At 33.5% G+C, this 13113-nt stretch overlaps 1 protein-coding gene across 1 annotated transcript; it reads left to right on the top strand.

Moving 5' to 3' along the window:
• The first annotated feature begins 500 nt into the window (after positions 1-500).
• Positions 501-1642, top strand: BDR25DRAFT_300208 (uncharacterized protein). Its single transcript, XM_033689321.1, has one exon. It carries the CDS (start codon positions 629-631, stop codon positions 1571-1573), a length of 945 nt encoding a protein of 314 aa, XP_033554028.1. The 5' UTR covers positions 501-628; the 3' UTR covers positions 1574-1642.
• The last annotated feature ends 11471 nt before the right edge of the window (positions 1643-13113 follow it).

Below are 13113 nucleotides of genomic sequence, written 5' to 3'. Positions count from 1 at the left end.
ACTGACAGAAAGAAGAGGGAGCAGATGCGTAGATAGATAAATAGGGAGCGTGGCAGACATTATTTGAAAAGCAGCGAGGCTTTGCTGCTAACCGCAGCACTCTAAATACAGAGTTCTAGTTCTAGTTCCGTACTGAGGCTTTAATGTTTCAGGGCTGGCGGCAAAACCGATATTAGTATTTGAGTAAAATGCCTGCAAAAGTCCCTCCTTAAACGTCAAATCGGACAGGATCTGCTATGTTCTTGATCTTGTAGTTGTAGGTACCTTCTATGAATCAAGAAAGAAATATATAAATACCACAGTGATACTAAGAATGGCACCCTTCGGGAGGATGGTATACCATATCTTTCATATCTCCCAGAACGTACCGTAGATACCTGGGGTTTTGTTGAGGCCAGACCAGGTTGCTGCATTCTGGATTCGTACACTTGTACAATCCTTGGCGTGCCAAGGATTTCAGGAGTCTTCACATCCAGCACAAACTCACCAGAACCTCGCTCCACGCCTCTCCGCATGCCCAACGCGTCCACGGCCCCGCTTCATGCGCGGGTACCAGTCCACTCCTTTTAATATATCTATACAAGATATACATCAGTCTTTTCAGCATATCGCGACACTCATTACCGCCATGCGCGCCCTTCCGTTTATTACACTCTCCACCCTCACCCTGCGCGCGAGTGCGTCAAGCGGTGCCGTCTGGGCCACACCCCACGACAGCTATTCGTCTTCCATCGGCGTCCTCGGCTGCAAAATCAATACGAATCGCGTCGCGTACTGGCCCGGCTCGGTCGACTGCAACAACGTATGCGTTTCTTTGTCCTACCAGGGTCGCTCCGTCAAACTCCTTCGCATCGACCAGTCCGGCGGCGCCCACGATGTCAGCTACGACGCCTGGAACTACCTCTATACCGGCTATTCTGCGACGCAGAAGCCGACAGCCGGCGGCGCGGTCGCAATGGAGTATCAGGAGTTGGCGCCGGAGGAATGTAAAGAGTTGATACATACAGACGATGGGAAGATACCGTTGAGCGCGGCGAATAGTATGAATTTCGTGGCGAGTTGTTTGGCCCAACAAGGGAGCTGGGTCGGGAGTAATTACGGGTTGTATAATATTATTGATTCGATTTGTTCGATGGGGTTTAATGAGAAGTGTTCGTTGGATTTGAATGTATCGAATCAGCCAAACTGTTCACATATGCTAGGGCTACAGGATAAGTTGACGACCCAGCCGGTGTATAATATCAAGTATCCGACTGGAGATGTGGTGGAGGCCGGGACAGGCCAGGTGGTGCCTTCGAGTACAGTGTCCGGGTCTGTGGGGACGAAGAAGGGAGGGTTGTCGCCTAGTGCGAAGGCTAGAATTGGTGTTGGAGTTTCGCTTGGAGTCCTTGCTTTACTCGTTGTAGCAGGTTTCTGGTGCTGGAAGAAGCGTCGAGGAACGGCTGCACAGCAATCAACGCAAGTCGAGGATGGATTGAGACGGGAGGATTCAACCTCCAGCGCGGAGCCTATCTCTTCGGTGACCAAGGGCCTGGATTACGGGTCGGACGAGACTGGAAAGGAGACCTGGTAGTATTTGACGGCCCTGTTGTGCTTACCAACTATTTTTGTAAATGACCGAAAACTACTGGGTACCATGCGTCTAACTCTTTCGTGCCTGTGTATGCTTGGGAAAAGTTATAGCGTAAATGCAGCGAGAGAGATCAGACAAGAAGAATTGCCCTCATACCAGCTAAAAGGTGTGAGAGTCACCTCACACGACTCGGCCTGGATCGTGTCGGCGTCGGCGTCGTATGACAGGACAGTCAAGATCTGGGAGGCCGGCAGCAGCGAGTGCCTCCACACGCTCAAAGTTGGCAAGGCATTTAGTAAAAGTAACAGAGGCATCTCTTTTTAAGTTAATTGAGTAGCATAGTTAGTAAGAGATTGCCCTTTAAATTACTATCATGGTCACTGTTGGGAGGGGTAGAGAGCCTAATCACGGCAAGGAAAGCTTCCAGAAGAAGAAGGAGCTTCATCGTAGCGTTTAATTTCAGTAGTTGGAGTATGGCGGAGTCGCTAAAGGCCGCCCGAGCGAAGTGTAGGCGATGGGAGGTGGAGTGAATGAGGCCCACTAACGTTGGTTGAAGTAGCAAGCCAAACATTAAGGTCGGGGGTAAAGGTGAGGGAGAGTACGCATCGAGATTGGAATTTACGTATCCCGATCCAGAAGACGGGACTTACTTGCACGTGCCCCATACTAGCCACATGAAGGCAGCGTCCGCCACTGAGGCTAGAGTGGTAGTTGGGCAGGCATTTCATGTACGCCATTGTTCTCAACTTGATTTGCTGCCTACTTCACACGAGTCAGGCTAGGGCAGTGGTGACTTTCAGACGCAACCATTGATAATACCTCAGATTTGAACTATTCTACATCCACATTGACTGTATGTCATGGATTTCAGGGCCGCCGTAGAGTATTGTGCCAGAGTAGCGCATTCGCGACGCAGTCTGACATAGCACGATAAGATTTATCTTTTCAGTACAAAAAACGCGACTAGTTCCGCATGCTGAGCTCCTCCCAAAGAACGATATAATGTTATAGTCACTAGACTATAGCCTGGAACACGGGGTGGTGTCGCTCTCTAACGACATTCAAAAAATGCAAAAACATACAACAACACAGATTCGGTGCTGGTCACCCACGCAACTACTATTCTGCTAGTATCAAGTTTGAGTACCGCTGGGTCAACGGGAAGCGCCATAGCCTCTTTTCTAATAAACAGAAAGACCGCAAACTTTCCTATCTTCAGTAACCAGGACAAGTCCTAAAACGTCCTTGATCTTGATAGAGAGTTCATGATTAGCATGTGTACTTGTTAGTAGCTAGGGCAGCACAGCATAGACTTACTAGTACAGCAGCAAGCAAATCCGCTCCCATTGGATGGGCGGGGCAAACTTCCGCTCCAGCTTTCTGTCTTGCTTCCGTTGTCATTTCTCCAGTCCGATGAACGAACGACCTACCACTCAACCCATAGATGAGATTATGAACTTAGTACCGCAGCTCTAGAATACTCACATCTCCTTAGCTTACCGCTTATGCACATGTAGCACTAGCCTAGGGTCCGCAGCCTTGTCTATCTCTTGTAATGATACATTACAATCGATTATCACCGCAAAAACTGTTTGGTCAATTCGGCCATGCTCGCAGCCCGGTACGGCTGGATTTGTAATTGAACTAGGCTGTGTGCATTGGTCTCGACAAAGCCTTCTTGATAAGACGCTGGTGTGCCTAGTGTCGTCATGCGTTATTAAATAGGCTCTGGATGTGTTAAGGTTTTGGAAAGATCTGTTGAGTTGTCGTTCTTTGAATTGTTGTTGTTGTTGTTGTTGTTGTTGTTGTTGTTGTTGTGTGGCAAGCTCGGACCTATTTCCGGCTTTTTTGGCGTTCGAAAGGGTCGCGTCGAATTCTGCTCCAACACTGCAGCTATCAATTGTATCCCAATGCCCTGGTTTCCTGTCTTCCTAGGCTGAAGCCAATCTCCGTCTTTAACCTACAGCGCCTGGATAACAAGAATTACAATCTCTTTTAGTGTTACTAGTTGATTAGGCCGCTCCTAGCGTTTCTAATATTGTCCTGTACGAAATTCGATGGGTTCTTAGCAATGCTAAGGAACCACTTTTCCCTCACAAATCTTATAGGGATTCAAGTAACTGCACATATCGCCTTATACACTCCACGTGATAGAAGAAGGATGTTGTATAGTAAGTAAGGCTTTTTAATTAGCTCTATTAGCCTTGTCTTACTAATTTTTAAAGTAAGTACTACTAACATACACTATAGGCGAGTTTCTTACACACCTAAGTTGCTTACTTTTACTAAGACTCTACTAAACTACTTTTTTTACACTAATGCATTTCTAACAACACTACTTAAATGTGCTAAAAAAAGTTAGATATAGCTTATACATTAAGCTTTTAAATAAAACATAATATTTTTAAAGTAATATACTATAGCTATGTATAAAGTTTTTTAAAAAATAATAAATAACTAACACACTAAATAGCTTTTATAAGCTAATTCTATAGCTAACTTATAAAAGCTAAATAATAATAAAAAGTAAGTAATTATTAAGCACATACTTAAGCTATAACGTACTTCACAGGCAAGTTGCTTACACACCTAAGTTGCTTACTTTTGCTAAGACTTTACTACACTACTTTTTCTACACTAATGTATTTCTAATAACACTAGTTAAACATGTTAAAAAAATGTTAAATATAGCTTATGCTTTAAGCTTTTAAATAAAACATAACACTTTTTAAGTAACACACTGCAGCTATTTATAGAGTTTTTTAAAAGATAATAAGTAACTAACATACTAGACAGCTTTACTAAGCTAATTATATAGCTAACTTATAAAAGCTAGATAAGAATAAGAAGTAAGTAATTATTTAGCACATACTTAAGCTAGATGTGTAAGAATTTCCCCTCTAGCTAGCAGCTATAGCTAATATAGCTAATTCTTTACATGCTAAGTGTAATATAGGCTATATTAGCATAAACTAGCTTAATATGTTTATTAAGTGTTACTTAAAGCTTAAAGTAAAGTTTAAGTGTAAGTATAACTATAAAAAAGCTTTTTATAAGAATTCTATAGTAATTTAAAGCTAGTTTAACTTTATAAAGAATATTAAAGCTAAGTATAGCATTTAGAATAATAACATGTATAAGTTTAATAAAATAAAGTTTATAATAAGCTAGATATCTACTAGAGCAGTTATTATAAGTTTAGAGAGATAAAGATAGCTAAAAGCAGTCTAGCTAAGTAACTAGAAGTAGATAACAGCTATCTAGGGCATTAATGCTAAAAAGTAGGCTATTCTGCTTTTTATTATTTTCTAGAGTAGTAACTACCTTTTAAACTAGTATAAAAAAATCTACTTTAAAATTAAGTTATTATAATCTCTAAGCGCAGCTAGACTACTAATTAGCTTAGTCTAGACTAGTTAAAGCACTTTAATGTGCATATAAAGAAGTGTACTATTAGTAGCTACTATTTACTAGTTATTAACAGCTATAAAAGCTATAACTTACTTTATTTTTAGTAATACTATAAAAATAATAAGATTATTACTATTTATATACTTTTTACTTATTTGTCTATACGCAGCAGCAGCGTTGCGGCCGGGATACAAGCAATCGCGCACAAGCAGGATCACGTATCTATGTCACATAATGCTTGTGCGCGAACCTCTGTGCGTAAACATCTAGATATCCTCTTTTTTCTCTATATAAAGGAAAGATAAGAGCAATAGAACTAGAAACATGTTGCCCTTACTTTACTTACTTTATACACTGTGCACACTATACACTACTCTTACTTTTACTACTTAAGTGCTTATACTATAAGCAGCTAGCTATTAGAGCCTATTTAACACTAATTAGTAGTTAATTTAATTAACTATAAATTAGTAAGAGTAATAATAAAGTACCTATACTTTATAAAGTACTTTGTTTTATTACCTATCTCTTAGGAAAAGTAACAACAGAGCACCTACGCTTTATAAGGTACTTTGTTTAGTTACCTATTTCTTAGGATAGCAGATTAATTCTTTATATTATACAGTAAGCTTTGCTACTATATAAAGTAAGAAGGAGATAGTGTAAGACGCACACTAAAGCTACTAAAGCTGTACAACCTAGCAGCTAAATAATAGTAGATTAATCCTTTACATTATACAGCAAGCTCTGCTACTGTACAAAGTAAGAAGGAGATAGTGTAAGACGCACACTAAAGCTATTAAAGCTGCATAACCTAGCAGCTAGACAATAGTAGATTAATCCTTTACATTATACAGCAAGCTCTGCTACTGTATAAAGTAAGAAGGAGATAGTGCAAGGCGCACACTAAAGCTATTAAAGCTGCATAACCTAGTAGCTAGATAATAGCAGTACTTGTGTAATCTACTAAAAAAGTAATTAACTATACTATTATAATAGAATCCTACTAGTAACTAACAACTTTGTGTAATAATAAGAAGAATAAGAAATAATTTTTATTATATAAATAACTTATAAAAGACATAAAAATATTAAAGGTAATACTATAAAATAAGACTAGCCTAGAGTACTAAAATAATAAGATTAACATGTTAAAGGCTTTAATAAGCTTATAAACTTAATTATATATAAGTTATATAATTACTAATCTTTATATAATAACTTAAAAGGGCGCTACTCTTCTAAGTTTATATATAAAGGATTTTAAAAAATAGACACTATAAGACTTCTTAGCACTTAGCTGCGCATTTAAAAGAGAGCTTATATAAGTGCTAGAGAACAAACAAATTACACTATAGCTAGGCAATAAAGGTACCTAAGCCTAGAAGCTGTATAATATAGCATAAGAAAAGGTAATTGCACTAAAAAAGCTTTATATGTAACTTCTATTACTATATAAGGCTCTGCATAAAAGCAGACTAAACATAATACTGCTAATAACACTAAATATACTAGCATTACCTGCTCCTACACCTTAGCTAGCACTACACTAATCACTGTACAAACAATACATGCCACTCTACCTAACGCCTGCTCCACACCATTAATTGTACACACAACTAATACCACCTGTGCAATCCATACTACATTACAACCTGTATAAACTTCCACCTTAGAGGGAAACTGCTAAAGAAAAACTTCTAGCAGATAAGATTATATAATTCTAAAAAGCATAGAAAAAAAATAATAACTACATAGGTTAACTATACAACATTTTTATAAATAAAATAAAGATTTTTATTAATTTATGTAAACAGCTAGATATCTAGGAAACTTAGTACACAGACATCTTTCTAGATATCTTAAAAGGTTAGGCAAATATGTACTATAAGTATAATATAGGCCTTAGACATAACTAGAAGCATTTATATAACACCTTAAGCAGTTACTTTAACACTAATGTAAACTATAGCTAGTACTAGATAGACTAGACAATAATAACTTTTACATAATGCTAATAAAAAAACCTTAATAAAAGTTTATATAAAGTTGTTAAAATAATAATTAATAAGCTTACACTTATATAAAAAGCACTAAAAATAAAATTCTAAGAAGATGTTCTACTGCACACTGCTATTGTACAAGCCTGTTAAGAACAACTAGAACTAGAACATGCTATGTTTACTATTAAGCCCTTATGTAAAGCCCTATTTAGTAACCTACAGGCATTACTCTAAGTTACTATAGACTAAAGGGCAAACTAATACCTCTAGGAACTGCCTAATGCATACTACACAGACTACTAATATAACTCTGCATAATAAGAAGAAAGCATCCCTCTGCGCAGAAAAAAATAACATAGAAGATCTCTATCTAGGTTTAAGCTATAATCTAGAGACAACTGTATGTAGATAAAAAAGTACTTTATCTGCTATAAAAAAAATGTTAGTTATTAAACTACTCTTATAATAACTATATATAAGCAAAGAACTAGTACATTACCTTATATAAAGATTTCTATAATAAAACCTAAGTATATAAAGCTATTACTTTATACATCTAAGACTTTAAAAGTTACTTTAAAAAAAGAAAATAATTTGTATAATATAAAAAAAATAAAATAAAAGAGTAAAAATGCTAAGAAAGCTATTAACTACTTTACCTCTACTGCATACCTACACTATGCAATAGGAGAGAACATCTACAGCATTAAACTTAAAAAGTATGCTAAGCAGTTTATCCTTAATAACTAATACTATATAGTATACTAAAGCAAACTATAAAATATAGGTGTAGTAAAGATCTTTACTATTAGCAAGTCTTAACTTAAGGCGTATATATAAGAGAACTTATGTATAGAAATTAATTAGACACTTAGCTAAATAAATATTAGCTTTAAAAGCTAGACACTAAAAAGATTAATTAGTACTATATAAATCTAGAACTTAATTAGTCTAGTTATATACTACATTTTAAAGACTTTAACACTATTTCTACTATTACTAGCAAATGCTAACTAACTTAGAGCATACTTTAATAATGTTTTAAATGTTATTATATATAAAAATAAAACTACTATACTTATTATATAAAAATAAAGACACTTTTTTAATATTAGTAAGAAAGAATTTATGTTCTTTTTTACTAAATTAAAACTTTACTGCCTCTACTACTAATTTAGACACCCCTGCATAAAGAAACTCTAGAAGATGCTAACTAGCACTAGCTATAATATTAATGCTGCAGTGCTAGAAAAGATTAAGAAGTTTTACTACTTCTACTAATTATATAACTAGGCCTTATAAAGATTTAAGTTTATAATTAAGAATAACACTTACTTTAACTATAAAGTTATTATTAATGTTATATAAATTAATAATAGAAATGTTTTATAACGTACCTAACAGGTTAGCTAGCCACACGGGTTAGCCAGCCACTTTTGCTAAGCCCCTACTAAACTCTACCTATCTACATAATGCCTTAACAACAACACTAGATTAAATCTTCTAAAGAACATTAGATACAGCTTACTTTTTAGGCGTTTAAATAAGACTTAAAACTCTTCTTGCAACGCGCTATAGCTATCTATAATGTCTTTTACACAGCACTAAGCAATTAACGCGCTAGACAGCCTTTACAAGCAGAATGCTAGCCTAAATTAAAGAATCTAACTAAGCTTAAAAAAGAGGTAGTTATTAAGTACATACTTAAGCTTATTACGCGCAGATTTCCCCTTAGGCTTACAGCTGTAGCTAATATAGCTAATTCCTTGCCTACAGAGCGCAATCTAGGCTAGGTTAGCTTAAACTAGCCTAGTATGTAGGTTAAGCACTGCTCTAAGTTTATAATAAAGTTTAATTATAAGTATAATTATAAAAAAGCGCTTTATAAGAATCTAAAGGTTATCTAGAGCTAGTTTTGCCTAGTAGCTAACATAAAAGCTAAGTATAGTATTTAGGATAAAGACAGGTATAACTTTAACAAGTTAGGCTTTATAATAGGCTAGATATTAACTAGAGCAGTTATTATAGCTTTAAAGAGAGAAGAATAGCTAAAAGTAATATAGTAAGGTAATAAAAAGTAGATAATAGTTATCTAGGGCATTAACACAACAAAGTAGGCTATAAGATTATAAAGCTTTAAGCAGTAAATAAAGCTGCTACGCAACATAGATTGCATAAAAGGAAGTAAATTTAAGCAGAAAAGACCTTAATAGTTAAAAATAGAGCTTATTTAACTGCTTTAAAGGAGTTTAAAGCGCGTAGTAATAGGAAGAAGCTAAAGACACAGGTGCGCGCTAAAGAAGGTAAGCTAAGTTAAAGGCAATGCAGGCAGTGCAATTAGACTAGGCATAACTTGCGTATATGTAAGTAAGTAGTAAAAGTAGACTCTAAATAATATCTTATGTTATATTACTTTATATAGGGCTAAAGTGGGCTGTTTTGCAAGAGAATAGGGTGGTTTTAGTAGGGGCTTGGCAAAAGTGGCCGGCCAACCCGTGTGGCCGGCCAACCTGTTAGGTACGTTATGTTATTAATATAAACATATTATTTTAGGCTGCTATATTTCTAAAATCTATGTCTACATAAGATACCTAGGATGCACTATATAAATGCTAGATTAACACCTATTAAAAACCTCTAGACTATATTATGTATAACTCTAGTACAAACTTTGCTTTAAAGGATTTTTAAGCTTATATAAAGATTATAGAAGCTATATGCAGGCAGATGCCTATAGAAGCATATTAGGCAGTTAGAAAGGTTAAGCGTGTGCACACACCTCTCTAACAAGCGTTTAATATCCTAAAGACTAAGCTAGGTAACTGTACAGATAATAAGGCTATTCTGCAGATAGCAGTTAAGGCTCTAAATAACATAGCTAGCCTGCACAGTCTAGTACCTACACTACTAGTCTTTAAAGCATACTTAAAAATTAACCTAGACTTTTTACTATTACTAAACATTATTACATAAGCAAGTGTAGTATAAAAGGTAATAAAAATACTTTAAAAAAACTATGTAAAAGTAAACATTAATTATATAATTAACACTTATAATAGCCTTATAATATATAAAGTTCTTAACCTTTTTCTTAGCTTAAAGATTATAGCATAGAGAGAGAAGAAAGGCTAGACTAGCCTATACAAGATTAAGAGTATTAAAGGAAAAGATATTATTATTAAAAGAAAAAATAGCCTACTAAAGCTTTAATATACGCAGGTTAAACTATACTATAAAGAAAAAAAAGAAAATAACCTACTTATAACAGATAACCTAGATAAACTAATCTCTATATAAAAAGATTTTTTAAAGAAAAGGAAAAAAAACAGCCTTATAAAAATATTATAAAGGCAGAACTAAAGCCTACTATAGACTAAGCCCCTTAGGATAGCAATGCTGCACTAGTGCAAAGGGAAGATATGGATACTAGAAGAAGTAAAAGGTAAAGAAAACTTATATAAAGTCTAGACTAGGTATTTTTAACCTAGAAGAAGAAGAATAATTAAGCCTTATCTATTAAGCTTTATATAGACAATGTAATTACTATACTTAGAAAACTATTTAAGAAATTAGACTATATAAAGATAGACACCTTAATTACTAACAGCACTTTTAAGGTTATAGTGTATAACTTAATAAAGCATAAAAATTAGATTTTTAACCTCTGCCTTACATAAAAAGTAAAAGGTAAAATAACTTAACTATATAAGAAATCCTGCCTAGTGTTTACTAGCTACTTAAATAAATAAAAAAAGAAATCTTTACCTAGTTACTAACTATTTAGAGGATAAGCTAGAGACTACTTTTAGCTATAAAAGTAAGCCTAAAAGCTACATATAAGATGCATTTTAAACTATGTAATATTACATAAGTATATATTTAATTAATAAATAAGCTTATGCGCATGCTGTACATAAAGCTACTAAAAAAAATGCGCTAGAGCTTTTTACTAAATACAATACTCTAAGTTGTACAACTTTTATATAGAGCTACTAAATTAGGACTATATTAGTTTAAGACATACTATAACTACTATAAAAAAAAGCTGTGCATGCACATCTTTTTATATAACCTTTACTTTTTAATTACTAATAAAGAAGAGCATACTTTTAGTATTACTAGCTTATAGATAGACAACACTTTAAGCATTATAATAAAAATTTTTATATAAAAAGAAAAAAAAAACTATAAAAGGAAAAGTTTTATATAAAAAGTAAGACTATTTTAGTAAAAAAGCAGCCTATTAAGTTTAATAGTAAAAAGATTAAACTTACACATAACATAGTAATTTTTACTTAGAAAAGATAAGTAAGCTACTTTTATATAACGTACTTCATGGGCGAGTTGCTCACACACCCGAGTCGCTTACTTTTGCCAAGACTCTACCCAAATAAACTCTATTATAGCCTATAACAACCTGCTCTAGCACTATATAGTACAGTACAGCCTAGAATATTATTTAGATATTACTTCTACTTCTTGCTTACATGTTTGTGTGTTATGCCTAGTCTAATTACACTATCTGCAGCGCCTTTAGGATAGCTTACCTACTTTAGCTTGCACCTGCTTTTTTACCTTCTTCTTGTTACTGCGCGCTTTAAACTCTTTTAGAGCTGTTAAGCGTAAGCCTTTCTAAATTATTAAAGTTTTTTTTGCCTTAATCTGCTTTTTTTTATGCAATTTATGTTATATAGTAGCCTTATTAGCTGCTTAAAGTTTAGTAATTTTCTATTACACTAACACTAGCTTATGTGTAATTATTACTACCCCTTTTAAAACTTTCTTAAACACTTTAACTATAAAAGTTAGTAAACTATTTATATATATACTTTTAAATTTTTATTTTTATAAGCATTAATTATAACTTAAGTTTTAAAGTATTACTTAGAGTTTACAACTACTAGGGCTTATTATATATAAGTAGTAGTAGTAATAGAGTGCGTAACTTTATATTAAGGCCTATTATAACTTATTATAAGTTAAAAGGAACTAATCTAGCGCCTTAAAACTTTTTTTAGATATTACTAAAAGTAATTATAGCATTATAAGCTACTTTAAAGCATAGTAAGAACTTTATTTTTATAATATAAATAATTTAGTTATATATAAAGTTTTTAGCTTAGCGCTTATACACTTTTTTTAAAAAAGTAAAATAACTTATATTAAGAAGCTATAAAAAGTGTAATAAATAAAAAAGTATATAAATAGTAATAATTTTATTATTTTTATAGTATTACTAAAAATAAAATAAGTTATAGCTCTTATAGCTATTAATAACTAGTAAATAGTAGCTACTAATAGTACACTTTTTTATATACATGTTAAAGTGCTTTAACTAGTCTAGACTAAGCTAATTAGTAGTTTAGCTATACTTAGAGATTAAAATACTACAACAGTTTATAAATGATCTGTAAAAGCAAAGCTTGCTTAGAGCAATAGTTAGCACATTAAGGTAGGTGTAAGGCCGGATGTCCTAGAGCGGGCTAGTATAGCCTCCTCTAACCTGTTTAGAGGTCACATAACCTGTACTTTGTATATAAGCATAAATTCTAACAAGTAAGGCTTAGTAGCAATTTGTCTCTTTTATAATACACTTCTATTTTTTTTTAACAGCTTACTTTTAGTGCTATCTATGCTACTTACTATTTTATCTTTATAGTAAGTTATTTAGGTTAAAGAATAGTTTATAATAATTTTTATAAATTATTTTATCTTAAGTTGCTTAGAACTTATTTAATAAGTTTTTATATTAGCTTTAACTATAACTTAACTTTATCTTTTATAGTTACTTTTATTTTTTTTAAGTATTTAGTTACACCTTTTTTTTTTTAGCTAGCTTAGTAGTTTTCTAATATTTTTTATATAAGGCCTATAAGTGTTAATAGCATTCCTAGGTTCTAAGTCCCCACGCACTTCTATATGCCTCTAACTAGATTCCTACTGCATTTAGACCTATTGTCTTGCCTACGCTGTTATATAGTTGTAGCATAATGCTTAGTAAATTAGTATTAGATAGGTAATAAACATATAATAATAATATTTAACTATAGCATGTAACTAATTATAGCCTGTAACTAAGCATAGCTAATGCTAATCTCTAACACACTAATATAGCTAATGCTAATC

The sequence above is a fragment of the Lindgomyces ingoldianus genome (genome assembly GCF_010093535.1).
Source record: "Lindgomyces ingoldianus strain ATCC 200398 unplaced genomic scaffold BDR25scaffold_2, whole genome shotgun sequence".
NCBI classification, from domain to species: domain Eukaryota; kingdom Fungi; phylum Ascomycota; class Dothideomycetes; order Pleosporales; family Lindgomycetaceae; genus Lindgomyces; species Lindgomyces ingoldianus.
This window is presented reverse-complemented; position numbering and strand designations above follow the sequence as displayed.

What these genes read in the sequence shown, in the direction of transcription:
- BDR25DRAFT_300208 (XM_033689321.1), top strand. Translation starts at nt 629, where the DNA reads ATGCGCGCCCTTCCGTTTATTACACTCTCCACCCTCACCCTGCGCGCG.